Below are 23,350 nucleotides of genomic sequence, written 5' to 3' on the forward strand. Positions count from 1 at the left end.
TAGCTTTAACTATACGGACCTTTGTCGGCAAAGTTATGTCTCTGCTTTTGAAGATGCTGTCTAGGTTTGTCATTGCTTTTCTCCCAAGACGCAGGCGTCTTTTGATTTCGTGACTGCTGTCACCATCTGCAGTGATCATGGAGCCCAATAAAGTAAAATCTATCACTGTCTCCATTTCTTCCCCTTCTATTTGCCAGGGGGTGATGGGATGCCATGATCTTAGTTTTTTTGATGTTGAGCTTCAGACTATATTTTGCGCTCTCCTCTTTCACCCTCATCCAAAGGTTCTTTAATTCCTCCTCACTTTCTGCCATCAAAGTTGTGTCATCGGCATATCGGAGGTTGTTGATATTTCTTCCAGCAATCTCACTTTCATACATCACTACTGGAAAAAGCATAGCTTGAACTAGCCGGACCTTTGTCAGCAAGGTGATGTCTCTGCTTTTGAAGATGCTGTCTAGGTTTGTCATTTCTTTTCTCCCAAGAAGCAGGCGTCTTTTAATTTCGTGACTGCTGTCACCATCTGCAGTGATCATGTCTCAAACGGTGGCCAATTTGGGCGCAGATTCGTTGCCTCGTGGGCTTTTCTCCACGGCCACGTTAAAAACAGAAAAGAAAATGTGACATAAAGTGCAGCTCGTAAAGCAGCAACAGAATGTGGCAGCGAGGAAGATAAATTGCGACCTTTGCCATAGCTAAAGCAGGAGGGGGAAGGAAGTTGTTAAAAGATGTTTATGGGGGATTGCATGGCCAGAGAAGAAGCTCATTAAAGAAATGAGGGAGGGAGAGGAACTCAGCCTGATTTGTTATTGCTCAGCCCTGCTGGGCCTTAGCAAGGTCTCCCCCAGGGCAGAGCGATGCCCTGCCAAGCCAGGCGCTCTACTGAGATGGAGGTTGTTGCCATGAGAACTTAAGCAGAGCCTGCTGCAAGATCAGGCCAAAAGAGCCACTTGCTCTAGTTATCTCCCGCTTGGACTACTGCAATGCGCTCTATACTTTGAAGGTGACCTGGAAACTACAACTAATCCAGAATGCGGCAGCTAGACTGGTGACTGGGAGTGGCCGCCGAGACCACGTAACACCGGTCTTGAAACACCTCCATTGGCTCCCAGTACGTTTCCGAGCACAATTCAAAGTGTTGGTGCTGACCTTTAAAGCCCTCAACGGCCTCGGTCCAGTAGACCTGAAGGAGCGTCTCCACCCCCATCGTTCTGCCCGGACACCGAGGTCCTCTGGCAGTTCCCTCGCTGCGAGAAGCCAAGCTACATGGAACCATCTTAGTTTTTTGGATGTTGAGCTTCAGGCCATCTTTTGCGCTCTCCTCTTTCACCCTCATTCAAAGCATAGCTGTCAAGTTTCGGATTTGAAAATCAGGGATCAGCACCCTCACCTGTCCCCGGAAGTGCCTCCCGCATTTTGGTCAAACTCATGTACGCAGCTTCGAGAACATTGTCCAAACATCTCGTCCTCTGTCGTCCCCTTCTCCTTGTGCCCTCCATCTTTCCCAACATCAGGGAATCTTCACTTCTCATGAGGTGGCCAAAGTCTCGGAGCCTCAGCTTCAGGATCTGTCCTTCCAGTGAGCACTCAGGGCTGATTTCCCTCTGAATGGATCGGTTTGATCTTCTTGCTGTCCATGGGACTCTCAAGAGTTTCCTCCAGCACCATAATTCAAAAGCATCCATTCTTCAGCAATCAGCCTTCTTGATGGTCCAGCTCTCACTTCCATACATCCCTACTGGGAAAACCATAGCTTGAACTAGATGGACCTTTGTCGGCAATGTGATGTCTCTGCTTTTGAAGATGCTGTCTAGGTTTGTCATTGCTTTTCTCCCAAGAAGCAGGCATCTTTTAATTTTGTGACTGCTGTCACCATCTGCAGTGATCATGGAACCTAAGAAAGTCAAATCTCTCACTGCCTCCATTTCCTCCCCTTCTATTTGCCAGGAGGTGATGGGACCAGTGGCCATGATCTTGGTTTTTTTTTGATGTTGAGCTTCAGACCATCTTTTGCGCTCTCCTCTTTCACCCTCATTCAAAGGTTCTTTAATTCCTCCTCACTTTCTGCCATCAAGGTTGTGTCATCAGCATATCTGAGGTGGTTGATATTTCTTCCAGCAATCTTAATTCCGTACCTTACACTGTGTTTATAGGTGAAACTCGGACAATTTGAGTATCGTTGAAAAGTGCCTTTATTGCAGTACTGCAACTTCTTATTCCCCCCCCCCCTCTTTCAATTTTGACAAACGCTTTCTTCTGGAACTTGCACAGGAATAAAGCAAATAGCTACCAGAATACAAAAATAAACTTTGACTTGTATTTGTCGCTGTGGAGCCGAGTCCAAAGTTTCGGAGGGGAAGGGGTGGAACCTTTCTCTTCCCAGCGTCTCACCGATAGCACTCCCCCCGGCCCCCCGTCACGATATTAGGAGGGCGCTCTCCCGGGTGGCCCACCTCGTCTGCCCCACTCTGGTGCAGGTGGCTGGGGTGCCGGCAGGCATGTCCCTAACCATCTGCTCTTGCTGCCTTCTTGTTTTTCAAGCGATCCGCGAAGACGGGATGCCTGGAGGAAGGAACAAAAGCATCGGACCCGTCCAGGTGAGCTGCCCCGCCGAGCATTTGCCAGCGGGTGGGGGACTCCCAAGAGCCAGTGTGTGGTGTAGCGGTTAAGAGCGGTCGACTCGTAATCCGGTGAACGGGGTTCGCTTCCCCGCTCCTCCACATGCAGCTGCTGGGTGACCTTGGGCCAGTCACACTTCTCTGAAGTCTCTCAGCCTCACTCACCTCACAGAGTGTTCGTTGTGGCGGAGGAAGGGAAAGGAGAATGTTAGCCGCTTTGAGACTCCTTAGGTAATGATAAAACGGGATCTCAACTCCAAACTCTTCTTCTTCCCAGGTGGCTCTAGCCGCATGGGACACGAGCCGCAGAGGCGGGCGTCTCCCAGCCGTCTGTTTCTGACGGAACTCTCAAGCAGGCGCCCCCCAATTGTGGGACTACAATTCCCATCATCCCTGACCCCCTGGGTCCTGCTGGCCCAGGGTTTGTGGAAATTGTAGGCCCAAACATCTGGAGCAGGCATTGGCAGCATGTCACGGAGGCCGTTTATCAGGCCTGTTAGCCAACCCGCTTGGCAAGTCCCCCGCACGCTCCGCTAAATCGACGCGGCGCGGGGACACGCCGAGTGGCGCCAGAAACGGAGGCTGCGCAGATGCTGGAAATCACTTCTGCGCGGGTGCAATTTCCGGCGTCTGCGCAGCCGGAATATCGTCGAAAAGTGCATTTATTTCAGTTAGGCAACTTAAAAGGTGAAACCAATCTATGAGATAGATGCACGACATGCAAAGCAAGATATGTGAAGCCTTGATTTGTTGTCATTGTAATTATTTGCCGTTAGGCGGGTCAATTATAAATGGAATGGAATTAATGATGAGCCACAGCAACGCGTGGCAGGGCCAGCTAGTGTAATTAATGAAATGTCATAGTGATGTTTATTTTTGTATGGTTGTAACTATTGGTTTTCTTCCTGTGGAATTTCCAAAAGAAAGCATTTGTCAAAATTAAAAGGAAAATAAAAAATAAGAAGTTGCATTACTGAAATCAAGGCACTTTTCAATGATATTCTTATTTTCCAATTTTCACCTGTATGTGTGTGTGTGTGTGTGTGTGTGTGTGTGTGTGTATATACAGTGGTACCTCGGGTTGAGTACCCAATCCGTTCCGGGGTGCCGTTCAGTGCATGCACAAAGCGCCGATAGAGCAACTCTGCGGACACGTGCAGAACACTTCTGCACATGCATGTGCGGCAAAACCCGGAAGTATGTGTGTGTGGATCAGGGTGGATCACAATTTAAATCACTCCTCAGTAAGGCTTGATTTAAATCATAGCTTTCTACATAAAGACTTAATTCTTGCTGATATAACTTGAATATGCAAGTAGATGAAGATTTTTAGAATCACAACTTTTCATATTAGTTTTTTTACCCCCAGTTTAATAGGTTAATCATCCATTTTTGGACAACTTTTCTGTTGTACTTAGGAAGGAGAAAAATAATCATGACCTTAATAATAACAATTTAAATAGATTTATTCAACTGAAACAATAACATTACAGCATGTGTTATTTGCTTAAACAAACATTCATGTTTGGTAACTAATTTGGCTAAACAAAAACAAAATATATATATTTTAAGAAACTTAGACTGTCAGCCCAGCCTACACATGAAAAACTTAAATACTGTCCTGTCATGGTTGATGTTGCTACTCTTGAGTAACGACCCTCCACATGCTTGTCTTTAAGATGGTTTTATTAGTGCACATTATTTACAGTGTAACGAGCTGGTGGTTTCATGTCTGCTCACTCCGAATCAGATTCCTGCACTGGCGATCGCTGGGTTCTAGACCAACATAAAAGCCTCGGAACTGTGAAGTGTTTCCCTTTTCTCCGCCTCCTCAATTCCGGTGTCGGGGGGAATGGTCTGCGGACTGACTGACTCCTGTCCCCTCTTTCTCCCTCCCTCTCTTCCTGCCTATGGAGCAAGGGCTCTTGGATGTTGCTCGAGGGCTGGCACTCCCTTTCCGTCTCCTGGCTCTGCTCATCAGACCCTTCGCTCTCGTGGCTGCTCGGAGATGAGCTGCTCCTGATGAGGGGAGGCTGTTCTCTGTAAGCCTTCCCCCTTACATGTCCACTCCAACAATCAGAAAAAATATTGTTTCTATTCTATTCACTGAACTTCTTGAAACTTAGCACTGAAGGGGTTGATTCTGTATTCATAGGTTTGTAGAACAATAGGATTAAGGTCTTTTTCTCAACTCTGTTCATGTTATAACATTTTTGCTGTGAAGAAGAGGCATGCGATCTCTGCTGAGTCAAATTCAGTTTTGAGAACTGCAAAAGTCAACCAAGCATCTGTGATAATATCTTGTGTGCAGAGAAACTGCCCAATAATCTTACAAAAACCTATGGAAGAGCATGACATTGTGAATGGATTAATGGAATTTATTTACCAAAAAAATTAAACATATACAACCTTATTCTACATAATTAAAAAAACTAATCTTTATTTCATGATGGAATAACCTTTGGATGGTAATAGATTTTCCTCAAAAAGCATTTTATTTTTTAAAAATCCGATTTTTTTGGTTTTTTTTAAAAAAAATCATTGATTTTTATCAACCCTGGTGTGTATATATACCGGTGTGTATGTGTATGTATGTGTATAGATAGATAGATAGATAGATAGATAGATAGATAGATAGATAGATAGATATGTATGTTATTTGTAGATAAGCGGCCCCAAAAACAGCCGCTTCCTGGTAGAAAAATCTCATGCAATTACCCTCAGGACGTCGTAAGGCTGTTGCAGCGAAACAATATATATACTGTATTTTTCCATGTATAAGAAGCTCCCCCCCCCCGAAAACAAAGTCCAAAATTTGGGGGTGTTTTATACAAAGGGGCCATCTCCCCCCATTTTCTTAAATCGGAGCCCCCCAAAATAAGGGTCGTCTTCTACATGGGGGCATCTTACACGCGGAAAAATACAGTGTGTGTGTGTTATTTCTAGATAAGCAGCAGCCAATAAATAAAGAGCCAAAGGTAGATCGAAAGCAACATTATTTAAAAGGCTGTTTCCTCAGTCCATGATAGTGCAGAAGCTCTTGCCCAGGGGTCAGGAAACTTTTTCAGCAGGGGGCCAGTCCACTGTCCCTCAGACCTTGTGGGGGGCCGGACTATATTTTGAAAAAAAATATTGAATGAATTTCTATACCCCACAAATAACCCAGAGAGGCATTTTAAATAAAAGGACATATTCTACTCATGTCAAAACACGCTGATTCTCGGACTACCCGCCGGCCGGATTGAGAAGGCGATTGGTCCACATCCAACCCCCGGCCTTAGGTTGCCTACCCCTGGTCTAGTCCCCTGGAAAAGTGGTAACCAGAGATATAAACTGGCCAATCCAGTTGCAGGGAGTTCCCAAGAATGGAACCGGCACAACAGATGTATACTACGTGTATACATTTGTTTATATCTCTCTGATGTTGCTATTGCTTTTGTATCATCGGTTATTTAAAAACTAGTTGGCCCAGCCACGCGTTGCTGTGGGTCAGTCTGTTAAATGGACCCTCAGAGTCCCCTGTGCTTTCCCCCACCCTGTCCCGACCCATGAGCTATGCCGCCCCCTCCTCCCCCCACTCCCTGGCTTATCCCTGTGGTTGGACATACCTGTCCGGACCCATGACCTATCCCACCCCCTCCTCCCCCCACCCCCTGGCTTATCCCTGTTATTGGCCCCAGCCTGTCCCAATCCATGACCTATCCCGTCCCCTCAGCCCAGTCTGCAAAGCCAAGCTGACATGCTGTGGAGAGGGAAGCTTTCCTAGCTGCAGTACCAGTGTAGCCGTCGCTAGAGGGCGCTGTTTTGCAACCTCTCCCTTACTCCCAGCATCCCCGGCTGTCTTGAGTTTTGTGTTCGGGAACAGTGGGTTTTACCTGCTTTACCTGCTAGAGGTGTGGCCATAGCTGCCAAGTTTTCCCTTTTCTCGCGAGGAAGCCTATTCAGCATAAGGGAAAATCCCTTTTAAAAAGGGATAACTTGGCAGCTATGGGTGTGGCATCTGTCTATGCAAACTGTATATCGTCACTCGCATATTCGCTCGGGACGTCGTGTCCAAATGTAAACGCAGTCGGGCAAGCGGTTTCGGAGAAAAATGGGCTTTAACAAACATGGAGCTTCTACATTTTTATATATATTAGGGTGGTGACTTTTTTACAACTTCATTTCCCTGTATCATAATTTGATGAGCTTTCATGAAAGATTATATAAAATCTGACTTTCAAAGAGATTTGATTAAAAAAACCCTCACACACAAAATGATTTAAAAAATTTTATTGATCCGTTTTTTGACCATTTTTGAAGTCACTGTAAGCAGATATAAAATTGACCCCAAGCTTGAGAGTCACATATATACAACATTATATAGGGTCATCAAACACACAAGGAAGCTTTTTTTAGCTGCAGTAACAGTATAGACGCCGCTAGAGGACGATGTTTTGCTACCTCTCCTGTAGGTTCTTTTCCCAGCATGCCCGGCAGGGTCTGCTGGCTGAGTTTTGAGGTCCCAAAAAGGGGCTTTTACCTTGCGCAGATGCGACATTTGTATACCCTATGTTGCTAAGAACATTCCCCATTGTGGAATGTGGTGTTGTGTCCAAATTTGATACGAAATCTAAATAGAATTGTTAATACAATTTTATGAAATGGTAAAACGGCATACTGAAAGATTAAAAACGGTTTGTGCGTAACCTTTTTAAATATTTCAATGGAATATACCTCATAGGCAAAAGTTCATCCATTTGTGCTACAGGAAATAATTTTTGAGAAATTAATATATATAGATGAGGGAGTTCTGTTGAGATTTTTGTACGTAGTTTTCGATCTACTTTTGCCTCTTTCCTACTGCAAGACGCAGGGGGAATGTGCAGGCTGTTCTCTACAGAGGGCAGTCACATATCGCTGGCCTCTGGATTTGTCAAGGCATCTGCAGCCGTCGAGGACCGTCCGCCCCCCACCAAAGGGGGGCTGGGTAGCAGCTCAAAGGTCAGCAGGGGGCTGGCGCGACGGTTCCTGACGCGAGAACCCCTTCCTCCCAATGGCCCGCTCGCCACGGAGGGAGGCGGGGCGGGCTTAAGCGCTGCGGCCGGGGTCCACGCATGTCCCTCCTCTCCTTCTCAACCCCCCCCCCCCCGCAGATCTCCGAGGAGGAGATTGAGAGGATCATGTCCGGGCAGGAATTCGAAGGCGAGGCCAACATCTTGTGGAACAATAACGGAGACAGCGACAACAGCTCGCCCGGAAACGGGGTGTCGGAGAGCAACCAGCCCTCGCCGGTCTCTACTCCTTCAAGGTGGGACACCGGGGGGGGGGGAGACGGGGAAAGGTTCTCAGGCCAGATGAGAACGGGGGGCGGGGCGGTCGGAAGCCGGTTCTCTCATTCGGGGCCTGGTAGTGTACCAGGGTAGAATTGGCATGTTGATTCAATCAGCTCCGTCTGGTACGCAGGCTGAGACCCTACCTACCCGCGGACTGTCTTGCCAGAGTGGTGCATGCTCTAGTTATCTCCTGCTTGGACTACTGCAATGCGCTCTACATGGGGCTACCTTTGAAGGTGACCCGGAAACTACAACTAATCCAGAATGCGGCAGCTAGACTGGTGACTGGGAGTGGCCGCCGAGACCACATAACACCGGTCCTGAAAGACCTACATTGGCTCCCAGTATGTTTCCGAGCACAATTCGAAGTGCTGGTGCTTACCTTGAAAGCCCTAAACGGCCTCGGTCCAGTATACCTGAAGGAGCGTCTCCTCCCCCATCGTTCTGCCCGGACACTGAGGTCCAGTGCCGAGGGCCTTCTGGCAGTTCCTTTGCTACGAGAAGCCAAGTTACAGGGAACCAGGCAGAGGGCCTTCTCGGTAGTGGCACCCACCCTGTGGAATGCCCTCCCACCAGAGGACAAAGAGAATTACAATTACCAGACCTTTAGAACGCATCTCAAGGCAGCCTTGTTTAGGGAAGCTTTTAATGTTTGATGGATTTCTGTATTTTAATATTTTGTTGGAAGCCGCCCAGAGTGGCTGGGGGAACCCGGCCAGATGGGCGGGGTATAAATAATAAATTATTATTATTATTATTATTATTATTACTTCAGAGTTAGAATTATTCAATGTAGTGCTCCCTCTTCATCGACAGAAAGTCCCAGGGCGGCTCACAACCAATCTGAAATTCAGAATTAACAAATGCGTGGCAAGGCGGCACTGCTTCCCTCCCCCTTTGCCTATGGTTCTTGAATCCTGGCTGAAGGTTGATTACAGAAGGCAGAATATGAAAGGGCACATGGCAGGCATGCTGTACATAATAAAGCGTAAATTATCAAACACACAAACATCTCTCCTCCCAGAATCACCTTGAAAAGGACACAAAATGTTAATTGGCTGAATGCCTGGTTGAAGGAAAACATTTTCCCTTCAACATCTTTATAGACGACTTGTTCAATTTCTTCCACATCTTTAGCAACAAAACTGCGGGCCCGACTAGGGAAGCAAATACCCTGCGCAGGCGCCTCGCTTGTTGACACGGGAGGGGAGAGGGGCTTGAGGGCATCTTGATCAAGTTTGCAGAGGACACTAATCATGGCGAGTCGTGGAAGCTTTGATGCCCCCTCCTCTTCCGTCTCCCGTCCCGACGGCCTGCCTTTGCCTCTTCCAGCAGATCCGTCGAGCTGAACGGATTCGCTGCACTCAGGGATCAATATATGGGGGCGCCGGCACCTTACCAGTACCTCCCGCACCTTCTGGGCTGCCCAGCTCACTCGGCCCTGCTGCCCCCGCAACTCCGAAGCTTCGACCCGCAGTCCCACGGCCTCCTCATCAGCCAGCTGGTCTCGGCCGAGGACCTGGAGCCACTTGGCACCCCGATGCTCATCGAAGACGGGTGAGTGGAGCCTCGTCAATCGGGGGGAAGGGGTGCCTGCTCTTCTCCAGCTTGGCCATATACAGGTAAAACTTGGATAATTAGAATATCGTAGAAAAGTGCGTTTATTTCATTAACGCAACTTCAAAGGTGAGATCAATATATGAGATAGACTCAAACAAGATGAATTTGGGCCCAGTCTTCTTCAACATCTTTATCAATGACTTGGATGATGGGCTTGAGGGCACCCTGAGCAAGTTTGCAGATGACACCAAATTGGGAGGGGTGGCTAATACCCCAGAGGACAGGATCACACTTCCAAATGACCTTCACAGATTAGACAACTGGGCCAAAGAAAACAAGATGAATTTGAACAGGGAGAAATGTAAAGTACTCCACTTGGGCAAAAAATATATGAAAGGATGGGTGACACCTGGCTTGAGAGCAGTACATGTGAAAAGGATCTAGGAGTCTTGGTAGACCACCAACTTGACATGAGTCAACAGTGTGATGCAGCAGCTCAAAAGGCCAGTGCAATTCTGGGCTGCATTAATAGGAGTATAGCGTCTAGATCAAGGGAAGTAATAGTACCACTGTCTTCTGTTCTGGTCAGACCTCACCTGGAATACTGTGTCCAGTTCTGGCCACCACAGTTCAAGAAGGATACTGACAAGCTGGAACGTGTCCAGAAGAGGGCAACCAAAATGGTCAAAGGCCTGGAAACGATGCCTTATGAGGAACGGCTTAGGGAGCTGGGTATGTTTAGCCTGGAGAAGAGAAGGTTAAGGGGTGATATGATAGCCTTGTTCAAATATATCAAAGGATGCCATATAGAGGAGGGAGAAATGTGGTTTTCTGCTGCTCCAGAGAAGCGGACACAGAGCAATGGATTCAAGCTACAAGAAAGAAGATTCCACCTCAACATTAGGAAGAACTTCCTGACAAAGAGCTGTTCGACAGTGGAACTTGCTGCCAAGGAGTGTGGTGGAGTCTCCTTCTTTGGAGGTCTTTAAGCGGAGGCTTGACAACCATCTGTCAGGAATGCTTTGATGGTGTTTCCTGCCTGGCAGGGGGTTGGACTGGATGGCCCTTGTGGTCTCTTCCAACTCCATGATTCTATGTGATGAGATGTGATGTGATGTCTGTGTCCAGGGTGGCTGTCTACCAGCTCAATCTGGTACGCAGGATGAGACCCTACCTGCCCGCGGACTGTCTTGCCAGAGTGGTGCATGCTCTAGTTATCTCCTGCTTGGACTACTGCAATGCGCTCTACATGGGGCTACCTTTGAAGGTGACCCGGAAACTACAACTAATCCAGAATGCGGCAGCTAGACTGGTGACTGGGAGTGGCCGCCGAGACCACATAACACCGGTCCTGAAAGACCTACATTGGCTCCCAGTACGTTTCCGAGCACAATTCAAAGTGTTGGTGCTAACCTTGGAAGCCCTAAACGGCCTCGGACCTGTATACCTGAAGGAGCGTCTCCACCCCCATCGTTCTGCCCGGACACTGAGGTCCAGCGCCAAGGGCCTTCTGGCGGTTCCCTCATTGCGAGAAGTAAGGTTACAGGGAATCAGGCAGAGGGCCTTCTTGGTGGTGGCACCCGCCCTGTGGAACGCCCTTCCGTTAGATGTCAAAGAGAAAAACAACTACCAGACTTTTAGAGGACATCTGAAGGCAGCCCTGTTTAGGGAAGCTTTTAATGTTGAATAGATTATTGCATTTTAATCTTCTGTTGGAAGCCGCCCAGAGTGGCTCGGGAAGCCCAGCCAGATGAGCAGGGAATAAATAATAATGATGATGATGATGATGATGATGATGATACAGTTTTGTCCCTCCTGCACCCGAGCTTAATCTGTGTCGGGGTTCACCGAATCATAGCCCCTGCACTGGAAGGTCTGGCATATTTACTAAATCGAGAGTTCCCCTGGGCATACTCAGAGAGCATGTTTAAATCTTCCTCCCAAGGGACAGATGCTTTGGGCAGGGCGGGGTTTCAAGGCGAGGAGTGTGGGACCCACCTGTGTTCCCCGTTTATAATAATAATACCGTAATAATAATAATAATAATAATAATAATAATTTATTATTTGTATCCCGCCCATCTGGCTGAGTCTCCCCAGCCACTCTGGGCGGCTTCCAACAGAATAATAAAATAATTGATTAAAGATTAAAAGCCTCTCTAAACAGGGCTGCCTTCAGATGTCTTCCAAAAATCTGGTAGCTGTTTTTTTCTTTGACATCTGATGGGAGGGCGTTCCACAGGGCGGGCGCCACTACCGAGAAGGCCCTCTGCCTGGTTCCCTGCAACTTGGCTTCTCGCAGCGAGGGAACCGCCAGAAGTCCCACGGGAGAGGGACCCCGGTGTCCGGGCTGAATGATGGGGGTGGAGACGCTCCTTCAGGTATCAACGGATGTCATATAGAGGAGGGAGAAAGGTTGTTTTCTGCTGCTCCAGAGAAGCGGACACGGAGCAATGGGTTCAAACTACAGGAAAGAAGATTCCACCTCAACATTAGGATGAACTTCCTGACAGTAAGAGCTGTTCGGCAGTGGAATTTGCTGCCAAGGAGTGTGGTGGAGTTTCCTCCTTTGGAGGTCTTTAAGCAGAGGCTTGACGGCCATATGTCAGGAATGCTTTGATGGTGTTTCCTGCTTGGCAGGGGGTTGGACTGGCTGGCCCTTGTGGTCTCTTCCAACTCTATGATTCTACATGCAAAGCAAGATATGTCAAGCCTTTATCAGTTGGTCAGTCAGTTTTATTCCACATAGCCAAAGGCTACCGCAATAAACACAGAATCATTCAACAATTAAAAGAAAATATGCTAGATGAATACAAAGAACTTAAAACATTTACATGATCAAAGCATTACCTACTCTAACAGAGCTATAGAAAGACCTTAATATACAGGTTAAGAATTTAAACACTAAAATTTATAGGCTAAAATCACCACATGGGGGTTGCGGCGCTCATCTCTCTTTACTGGCCGAGGGATCCAGCGTACAGCTTCCGGGTCATGTGGCCAGCATGCCTAAGCCACTTCTGGCGAACCAGAGCAGCGTACGGAAACGCTGTTTCCTGCTGGAGTGGTCTACTTTGACATACTTTTGAACTGCTAGGTTGGCAGGAGCTGGGACCGAGCAACGGGAGCTCACGCCGTCGCGGGGATTTGAACCGCCGACCTGATCGGCAAGCCATAGGCTTTGGGATTGAACCCATGAAAAACAGACGCACAGAGGGATGGTATTAAATGGTTCGAACGTAGCCACGATGGCAGCCTCTCGGTTTGGTCCACACCCCTGAACCGCGCTCCCCCCCCAATGCCCGCAGGTACAAAGTGACTCAGTCGGAGCTCTTTGCGCTGCTGTGCCGCCTGGCCGACGAGCTGCTTTTCCGCCAGCTCAGCTGGGTCAAGAAGTTGCCGTTCTTTGGCGAGCTCTCCATCAAAGACTACACCTGCCTGCTCAGCTCCACCTGGCAGGAACTGCTCCTCCTCTCCTCTCTCACCGTCTACGGCAAGCAGATCTTTGGGGACCTGGCAGACGTCACCGCGAAATACTCCCCCTCCAACGACGAGCTCCACAGGTGAGGCCGGGCCGCCGCCCCGTCTTGTTTCGGGGTCATGTCGGGATGCAATAATAATAATAATTTAATTATACCCCGCCCTTCTGGCTGGGTTTCCCCAGCCACCCTAGGCGGCTTCCAACAGAATATTAAAATACAACAATAGATTCCGGGTCACCTTCAAAGGTAGCCCCACGTAGAGCGCATTGCAGTAGTCCAAGCGGGAGATAACTAGAGCATGCAGCACTCTGGTGAGACAGTCCGCGGGCAGGTAGGGTCTCAGCCTGCGTACCAGATGTAGCTGGTAGACAGCCGCCCTGGACACAGAATTGACATGCACCTCCATGGACAGCTGTGAGTCCAAAATGACTCCCTGGCTGCGCACCTGGTCCTTCAGGGGCACAGTTACCATATTCAGGACCAGGGAGTCCTCCACACCTGCCCCCGCCTCCTATCCCCCCAAAATAGTACTTTTGTCTTGTCAGGATTCAACCTCAACCTGTTAGCCGCCATCCATCCTCCAACCGCCTCCAGGCACTCACACAGCACTCACACAGGACCTTCACCGCCTTCATTGGCTCTGATTTGAAAGAGAGGTAGAGCTGGGTATCATCCGCATACTGATGGAACACCCAGCCCAAACCCCCTGATGATCTCTCCCAGCAGCTTCATATAGTTGCAAATGGCCTTGGCATGGCCTGCTATCCATCAATCACTTCCTTGATAAATCCTTCTTGCTCTGCGATGTCCGCTGAGCTGGAGAAGGCAAGGGGCCAGGAGTGGAAACGGGCCAGATCTTTGGCCTTAGGTTTTAATCCGGACATGCCTGCTTGCAAAGGATCGACTGGGGCTCCCCTCACCCTCACAACGTGGGCACCTCCATGTCAGGAGTCCCAGCCACTACTGGACCTTCATCCAATTCACTTGTTTAGTCATTTCGTCATGTCCGACTCTTCGTGGACCAGAGCACGCCAGGCACTCCTATCTTCCACTGTCTCCCACAGTTTGGTCAGACTCATGTTTGTGGCTTTGAGGACACTGTCCAACCACCTCGTCCTCTGCCGTCCCCTTCTCTTTGTGCCCTCCATCTTTCCCAACATCAGGAAGTCTTCTCATGAGGTGGGCAAAGTCTTGGAGCATGTTGGTGGCTTTGAGAACACTGTCCAGCCATCTCGTCCTCTGTCGTCCCCTTCTCCTTGTGCCCTCCATCTTTCCCAACATCCGGGTCTTTTCCAGGGAGTCTTCTCTTCTCAGGAGGTGGCCAAAGTCTTGTAGCCTCAGCTTCAGGATCTGTCCTTCAGAATCTGACGCCAAGCTCCCTCCCTACCCTCTACAGGTTCAGCGAAGAAGGGATGGAGGTGATGGAGCGTCTTATCTACCTGTACCGCAAGTTCAGCCAGCTGAAGGTCAGCAAGGAGGAATACGCCTGCATGAAAGCCATCAACTTCCTCAACCAAGGTGAGCAGGCAGGGGGCATAGCTGCCAAGTATTCCCTTAAGCTGAATAGGCTTCCTCGCGAGAAAACGGAAAACTTGATAGCTATGTCGGGCGGTGAGGCTTCCCTTCCTGCCTCTCCAGGAGCCGCCCTTTTTTATTTGCATTTTCGGAACAATTTCTTTTCATGTTCTGTCGCATGAGAGTTTTCAGCTTTTCTCACACGTTCTTTCAATGCTGATTTCATTTCTGAAGTCGGTTTCGTTCTGTAAGCTCTAGTCTAGTTTACAGTGGTACCTCGCAAGACGAAAACTATTCGTTCCGCGGGTTGTGCTGTCTTACGAAATTTTCCTCTTGCGGAAACAAACAGCAGACGGCAAAAACAAAAAAGCGGCAAAAAAAATTCGTCTTGCGAGACGCAGCCATAGAAAGCTTCATCTTGCGAGGCAACAAAGAATTTCGTCTAGCGAGTTTTTCATTGCACGAGGCATTCGTCTTGCGAGGTACCACTGTAATTAAAATTCATGTTTTCCACTTTGTTTTTCGCAATGCAAGAATTCAATATTTTATTAAACACATAGCCAAAGTAGTACAACAGAATTATAAATGCAAGTGACATAGCCAGGTGTAACTCAGAAAATTAGAAAAATTAGAATACCTGTAATACATGTCGTGTTCAATGCTATACATTTATAATCCTGTTGTACAACTTTGCCTATATGTTTAGTAAAATATTGATTTCTTGCATTGTGAAAAACGAAGATTCTGGTGAAAAGTGAAAAGCGTGAATTGCAAACAAACTAGAGCTTACAGAACAAAACCGACTTCTGATATGAAATCAGCATTGAAAGAATGCTGATTTCATATCTTAAGTCGGTTTTGTTCTGTAGGCTCTAGTTCAGTGGCCCTAAACTAAGGCTGTTTCATCAAGCCATCTTTTTGGTTGATTGTGACATGGAAGGAGGAATTCTGGATTTGATTCCGAGGTGGATTTAAAAGAATTAATTTGGCTCAAAAAGCCAATGCAATTCTGGGCTGCATCAATAGGAGTATAGCGTCTAGATCAAGAGAAGTAATAGTACCACTGTTTTCTGCTCTGCTCAGACCTCACCTGGAGTACTGTGTCCAGTTCTGGGCACCACAGTTCAAGAAGGATACTGACAAGCTGGAAGGTGTCCAAAGGAGGGCAACCAAAATGGTCAAAGGCCTGGAAACGATGCCTTATGAGGAACGGCTTAGGGAGCTGGATATGTTTAGCCTGGAGAAGAGAAGGTTAAGGGATGATATGATAGCCATGTTCAAAGATATCAAAGGATGTCATATAGAGGAGGGAGAAAGGTGGTTTTCTGCTGCTCCAGAGAAGCGGGCACAGGGCAATGGATTCAAACTACAAGAAAGAAGATTCCACCTCAACATTAGGAAGAACTTCCTGACAGTAAGAGCTGTTCGGCAGTGGGATTTGCTGCCAAGGAGTGTGGTAGAGTCTCCTTATTTGGAGGTCTTTAAGCGGAGGCTTCACAGGCATATGTCAAGAATGCTTTGATGGCATTTCCTGCTTGGCAGGGGGTTGGACTGGATGGCCCTTGTGGTCTCTTCCAACTCTATGATTCTATGTTTCTACTAGCTGACCCGGCCACGCGTTGCTGTCAGCCATCTGTCAAGAATGCTTTTATGGTCTTTCCTGCTCGGCAGGGGGTTGGACTGGATGGCCCTTGTGGTCTCTTCCAACTCTATGATTCTATTATTCTTCCGCCCAGATATCCGAGGCCTGACCAACGCCTTCCAGCTGGAGCAGTTGAACAAGAGGTGTTGGTACGTCTGCCAAGATTTCATGGAGTTCAAGTACCCCCATCAGCCCAACCGCTTCCCCGATCTGATGATGTGCTTGCCGGAGATCCGATACATTGCAGGTGAGACTCCCTCGGCGGTCATTCTGGTTCCGCCACCGCCTCGTGAAGCTCGGAGGGAGATACTTCGCTGTTTCTCTCTGGCTGCGCTGCCAGCGTGTGGGATCCTCCTTCCCATCGTTCAGAAGTGCAGTCCAGGGCAGCGGGTGGGCAGGAAGGTTCCACCTTTCCTGTCCATAAGAACTTGGGAAGAAGATTCCACCTTAACATTAGGAAGAACTTCCTGACAGTAAGAGCTGTTCGGCAGTGGAATTTGCTGCCAAGGAGTGTGGTGGAGTCTCCTCCTTTGCAGGTCTTTAAGTGGAGGCTTAACAGCCATATGTCAGGAATGCTTTGATGGTGTTTCCTGCTTGGCTGGGGGTTGGACTGGATGGCCCTTGTGGTCTCTTCCAACTCGTATGATTCTATGACCCCTGACCATTAGGTCCAGTAATGACCGACCCGTTGTGGCGCTCATGTGCTGGAAGCCTAAATCTCAACATGGGACTGGATGGCCCTTGTGGTCTCTTCCAACTCTGTGATTCTATGATTCTATAACTTGCTGAAACAAATGAATAGCTCATCTAGGCCCTCATTCTGGGGGTAGTGGGGCCACCCTAGGAAACCCAGAAGCAGGAACCTGATCACAAGAGCCCTCCCTCTCCCTGTGGAGGCAGAGGTGGAGCATAGTGTGGCAAGGCCACATGGAAATAAGGACAAAGGAGACAGAAGTTCAACCGGCAAACTCTGGGGGGAAAGTGCATGCTCCCTCTCCGCACCCAGGTCTTTTATTAGCATAAGAAAAGTGTTACAGAAATTCAAATCAGCCAATAACAATTCATCTTACCTCCCCAAATCCCTCCCTAGTTTTCCCTCCCACAAGAACATGATACCCTGGGAAAACTTGGGGTCTAGCAAGGTCTTGATAAAGGGCAATCTAACTACAAAGGGAATGATACCTAAACAAGAAGAGGGAAGGAAATTCCTGAGAGGATTATCAAGACAGTGGCACACAGGAAAAAGGATTTATCACCTCTCCAAGGTTTCCCAGGAAATGGAGATCTGCAGATGCCCTTTTAGCCAAATCTACTGGGCCATATGTTTAGACAACTGGCCTAAAACAATTTACAACCTGTGAGGGACAGGAGCTATAGACTGCCCCCTCCCATCGTGACCACCAGTTCCTCTCCGAGCACAAGTGGGAGCGGGGAAGGAGATGAGTCCAGTGGGGAAACAGGAAGTAGAGCGCAGGGCTCTGACAGGGTCACAGAGCCCCTGCGCCGACCAGGAGAGGAAAGAAGGGAGAGGGAAAAGGGGAGGCAGGAAAACATGGCCAGAAGACCCCTCCCTCCAGTTCCGGAACTGCGCCTGAAGAAAAGGGGGCGGAGATTGGGGATTCCCAGACTACTTTGTTGGAAAAAGACGCAGGAATCCCCATTCCGGGGTACTGACCCAGACTGAGAACATGTACCTTGTACAGCTTCTGCACTGTAAATAGTCTGCACATAATAAAAGCATGAAAAGGCAACGTGTCGGAGTTGTTACTCTAGAGTAGCCGCCAGCGACCCTGTGACAGCTACCCCGGAATCTTTGGCTACTCTAGAGCGGAGAAGAAAATGAGCGCGCAAGAGGCAGAGGTATGGCGGCAAGCAGCGGAGAAAGCCCAGCTGGAACGAAAGAACCTTACGGAGCAAGCATGACAACAGCTGGACGCCGCCAGATCAGAGGCCGCGCAGACACAGCAGGAGATGAACAAACTAGTGGACCAGGTGAGAAAGCAAGCGGAAACAGAGCAGCAGCTCAGAGCCCTGGTGATGCGGCTGGAAGGTCAGCTAGAAGACAAAAGGAGGGTGGAAGGGGGGATGCCCCAAATGGGACCCACAAGAAGAGGGCAATCCCTGGTGACTAAGTTTAACGGAGACCCAAGGGAGTACCTGGGCTTTGAGACGGAAATTAAGTACGCTCTCGAGCTGCATGATGCGGAATTTCCAGGTGACAGCCACAGAGTCGCCTTTATTGTGGAGCACTTAACTGGGGGTGCACGCGAGTGGGTAAGACCGCTAATCGCGTCAAAAAATCCATGCATGAAGAATGTCAATGTTTTTAGAAGGGATGAGTGTAATGTATTCCAGCTATAGCCAGATGGAGGCTGTGAAGGAGGAGCTTCATCATCTGACGCAGGGGAGGATGAGCGTGCGGGAATTCTGGGCTAAATTCACAATGTTGATCCACAAGCTCGGGTGGGATTTACAGTCTGAGCCAGTCCAGTCCGCGTTTTACGTGGGGCTGCACGCTGAGGTGAAGGACAAGCTCTCTAGAGGTCCGAAACCCCGGAATATGGATGAGCTAAGTAAAGCGGCTTTAGCGGTGGGCGTGAGGCAAGAATCCCGATGGAACGATAAGCAGGCAGCGCGCGCAACCCACCCCTGGTTCTCACGCTCCCAGGAGAAGGCCAGCCCAGCTGCACCCCAGGCCCCGCCCAGAGCCCCCCCGAGCCGGAACCCATGCAAATTGATGGAGCGCGCGCGCGCTTTTCAAACCCCCATGGCGCCAAAACGCAAGGAGGGAAGGGGCGGGAACTGCTTCCTCTGCAACGCCCCAGGCCATCTCGTCAGGAACTGCCCACATCGCAGGGAATGGCAAGGAAGGGCGGGAACAGTCGTCCCACCCCCAACGGAGGAGGCTCAGCCGCAGGGAAACGAGACAGCCTGGCTGCAGGAGACAAGGGGCAGCAGCCAGGCGCAAACCCCAGACAGCAGCCCCAACCCACCCACGCATGCACCCAGGAGCGGCACAAACCCACCCACCCCCCAGAGCAGGAGTGGTACTGGAAGGGACTCTGACGCTGCCCAATGGCTAGCCCCTGAACGTTATGGGACTGATCGATTCGGGAGCGCCTGCAAAAAAATTTTCTAAGGAGTTTGCAGAAGCATATCAGATCCAACTGCTGCAGCTGGACTTTCCCTTGCACGTCTCCACCATTGACGGCAGGGAGCTGCTGGGGGGGGGCATCACTCATCAAACCCCTCCCATGAGAATGACGGTGGGGAGGCACTCAGAGACACTGGCGTTCAACGTCACTACCATCTCAGACCCCCCCCCCCATCATGCTGGGAATGAGCTGGCTGGCGCGCCATGACCCGTCCATCAGTTGGCACCAGCGGTGCCTCACGTTTGGATCAGACTATTGCCTGGAACACTGCCTGCAGCGCCAGCCAGGGGAGGGGCCTCCGATAGCCACGGTGGCAACCATGCACATCAAGGGGGGGCAGCCATCCCCCAGCCTTACTGGGACCTGCAGGAGGTCTTCAGCGAAGCGGAGTCCGACCACCTGCCCCCGCACAGGCCTTTTGACTGTCAAATCAACCTGGTGCCAGGGGCCACGCTACCGCCTGCTAAATTGTACTCCATGTCGGATCAGGAGCTGGCGGATCTGCGTGCGTTCATTGACAAGAACCTCAAGAGGGGGTTCATCAGAGAAAGCAAGGCAGCAGGGGGCAGCCCGATCTTCTGGGTGGACAAAAAGGACACGCCCCAAAAACGTCTGGTGGTGGACTTCCGGCGCCTGAACTCATTGACGGAACCTGTAGCCTTCCCGATGCCCAGGGTGGACGATTTACTGACAGCGGTACGACGCGGCAATATCTTCACCAAGCTAGACCTGCGGGGGGCATACAACCTGGTCAGGATCTGAGAAGGGGATGAGTGGAAAACCACGATGTTTACGCCGCTAGGAGCTTTTGAATATCTGGTGATGCCATTTGGGCTGCAAGGGGGGTCCGCCTGCTTCCAGGCCTTCGTGCACCACGTCCTGGGGTCCCTGCTATTCAAGAACTGCGTGGTCTTTTTGGATGATATCCTTATTTACTCAGAGGACCCCGCCCAGCACGTAAAAGACGTCCGAGAGGTCTTGCAACGCCTCAAAGAGAACCACCTATATGTGAAACTGGAGAAGTGCAGATTTCACACCAGAGAGGTGGAGTTCCTGGGCTACAAGCTATCGGACAAGGGGCTGGCAATGGACAGAGACAAGGTGCAGGCCATCCTGGACTGGCACAGCCCCAGGACACGCAAGGATGCCCAACGCCTTCTAGGCTTTGCACACTTCTACAGGAAATTCATCAAGAACTTCTCCCATGTCACAGCTCCCATCACGGACTGTTTGAGAGGCAAACAGAAGTTCAGGTGGACACCGGAGGCGCAGGCAGCGTTCGAGAGCTTGAAGAGGGTGTTCGCCTCCGACCAGAACTTGTTCCACGTGGTGCAGGATGCACCCCTACGCGTCGAAACGGACGCTTCTGATAGAGCGGTGGGAGGAGTTCTGCTGCAACTGGATGCCAACAGGGAGTGGAGGCCCTGTGCGTTTTTCTCCAGGAAGCTGAGCCAGCCGGAACGCAACTACACGGTCTTCGACAAGGAACTTTTGGCCATACATGCTGCGTTTAAACACTGGCACCACTTCCTGTTGGGCGCCAAGCACCCCATCCAAGTGTGCACCGACCACAAGAACCTGGAGTTCTGGCGAACAGTGAGAGTGCTCAACCAGAGGCAGATACGGTGGGCGGAGTTCTTCTCCCACTTCAACTTCTCCATCCACTACATACCGGGAGAGCAGAATGTCAGGGCGGATGCCCTCTCCCGCAAACCGGAGTACATGGAAGAAGAGCAGCCGCCGGCTCCTCGACACGTCTTTCCCCCGTCGGCCTGGACATGTGGGGGAGCGGTGGTGAGCGAAGCAGAACTCACAGCCCTAACGGCCAGAGATGAACTCTCCGCACGCATCTTTCAGGAACTATGGGAAGGAAAGGGGGAGGGCAAGGGCTTTGCGAAGAAGGGGGGTTGCTCTTTTACAGGGGAGCCCTGTACCTGCCCACCGACCCGCTGCGAGGTAAGGTCCTCAAGCAGATGCACGACAACCCGACAGCAGGATATTTTGGAAGGGACAAAACCACACACTTAGTCATGAGACACTTCTGGTGGCCAGGGGTGCGGGAGGATGTTCGGGACTACGTAAGGGGCTGTGATACCTGCCAGAGGGCCAAAGTGGTCAGAGCAGCACCAGCAGGGTTGCTGGAACTGTTGCCCACGCCGCACAGGCCGTGGGAAGTAGTGTCCATGGACTTCATCACCGACCTGCCTTCCTCCAGAGGCAAGACCGCAGTGTTGGTGGTGGTGGACCTCATGTCCAAGATGTGCCATTTTATACCATGTGCACGGGCGGTCTCTGCAGAAGAGACAGCCAAACTGTTCGTGGACCACATATTCCGGCTGCACGGCTTACCCTTAAGGGTTATATCGGACAGAGGCCGCCAATTTGTTTCCAGGTTCTGGCACAGGCTCATGAGCCTCCTACAGGTGGAGGTCAGCCTATCCACGGCCCGGCACCCGCAGACCAATGGACAGGCGGAGAGGGCCAACGCCATTCTGCAGCAGTACCTGAGATGTTACGTCAGCCAGCGACAAACAGACTGGGTGGATCGCCTGCCTCTGGCAGAGTTTGCCTACAACAATGCAGTGCACGTCTCCACAGGGGTGTCGCCCTTTAAGGCCAACTACGGGCGGGACCTCAGATCATTCCCAGAGTGGGAGTGGGAGGAGGAGGAGGGCCCCGCAGCTGAGGATTGGGCGGAGGAACTGGAGACTGTGCACCAACAGCTAAGAGAGCACTTGGAGAGGGCCAAGGCAGCGTACAAGAAGGGGGCAGATCGCCACAGGCGACCGGGGGAGGTCATCAGGGTGGGAGACAGGGTTTGGCTGTCCTCTGAGGGCCTTCCAACCAGGGGGAGATGCAAGAAGCTAGCGCCCAGACGTTTGGGACCCTTCACGGTCACGCAACAGGTCAATCCGGTAGCCTTCAGGCTGGAACTGCCGGACTCATGAGAGTGCACCCCGTGTTCCACAGGTCGTTGCTGTCGCCGTATAGGGAATGTACCAGGTTAGAAGCCGGCAAACAACCCCCCGCAGAGCGGGAGGCGCAGGGGGTGCAACAGCCACTGAATGTGGCCACGGAAATCCTCGACTCCAGGTGGGGAGGGGGGGGGACTGGAGTACCTCATGGCATGGGAGGACACTCCGCCTTCCCACAACGAGTGGGTGCTGGCCACGGAGGTACAGGAAGACTTCTTGGTGGAAGAGTTCCACGCCCTCTTTCCACACAAGCCCAAACCGTGGCACATGGAGAGGGAGGACACGGCAGAGACAGATGGGGTGGGGGTGGAACCCTCAGAAGGTGAGGACACCAGCAGCTCCCCATGGCAATGGGAAGTGGGTTTTGAGGAACAAGAAGAGGAGGGGTGGTGGTATAGCCGGCCCACAGCAGTGCCGCCAGTCGAGGACTGGGAGCAAATTTTCACACCCATGGACTCTGATGCCACTGACTTTTTGGGGTTTCAGTCGTCTCCTGGAGCAGGGTCGCAGGACTCTGGTTGGGAGAGAATTTTCACCCCCACCAGCTCGGACGCCACGGAGTTTCTAGGCTTCCCATCGCCTCCCACGCCCCAGACGCCCTCAGGAGGGGGGAGGGGGGCCTGGAGGGGGGTGGATGTGAGGGACAGGAGCTGTAGACTGCCCCCTCCCATCGTGAACACCAGTTCCTCTCCGAGCACAAGTGGGAGCGGGGAAGGAGATGAGTCCAGTGGGGAAACAGGAAGTAGAGCGCAGGGCTCTGACAGGGTCACAGAGCCCCTGCGCCGACCGGGAGAGGAAGGAAGGGAGAGGGAAAAGGGGAGGCAGGAAAACATGGCCAGAAGACCCCTCCCTCCAGTTCCGGAACTGCGCCTGAAGAAAAGGGGGCGGAGATTGGGGATTCCCAGACTACTTTGTTGGAAAAAGACGCGGGAATCCCCATTCCGGGGTACTGACCCAGACTGAGAACATGTACCTTGTACAGCTTCTGCACTGTAAATAGTCTGCACATAATAAAAGCATGAAAAGGCAACGTGTCGGAGTCGTTACTCTAGAGTAGCCGCCAGCGACCCTGTGACACAACCATTTGCA

The 23,350-nt window shown here is 50.6% G+C and overlaps 1 protein-coding gene across 4 annotated transcripts in view; it reads left to right on the top strand.

Annotated features, from left to right (window-relative positions):
- Positions 1–23,350, top strand: part of LOC118078993 (nuclear receptor subfamily 6 group A member 1-like) — a 44,704-nt gene that overhangs the window by 11,951 nt on the left and 9,403 nt on the right. The window contains exons 5-10 of one of the 4 annotated variants that reach the window (XM_060270107.1): positions 2,542–2,597; positions 7,754–7,908; positions 9,266–9,490; positions 12,801–13,055; positions 14,371–14,492; positions 16,226–16,378. In XM_060270107.1, coding sequence (XP_060126090.1) covers positions 2,542–2,597; positions 7,754–7,908; positions 9,266–9,490; positions 12,801–13,055; positions 14,371–14,492; positions 16,226–16,378 — 966 coding nt within the window. Of the gene's footprint in view, positions 1–2,541; positions 2,598–7,753; positions 7,909–9,265; positions 9,491–12,800; positions 13,056–14,370; positions 14,493–16,225; positions 16,629–23,350 lie in introns of those variants that run through there. The other 3 variants (XM_060270105.1, XM_060270106.1, XM_060270108.1) reach the window with 3 other exon arrangements.

The sequence above is a fragment of the Zootoca vivipara genome, chromosome W, assembly GCF_963506605.1.
Source record: "Zootoca vivipara chromosome W, rZooViv1.1, whole genome shotgun sequence".
NCBI lineage: Eukaryota > Metazoa > Chordata > Lepidosauria > Squamata > Lacertidae > Zootoca > Zootoca vivipara.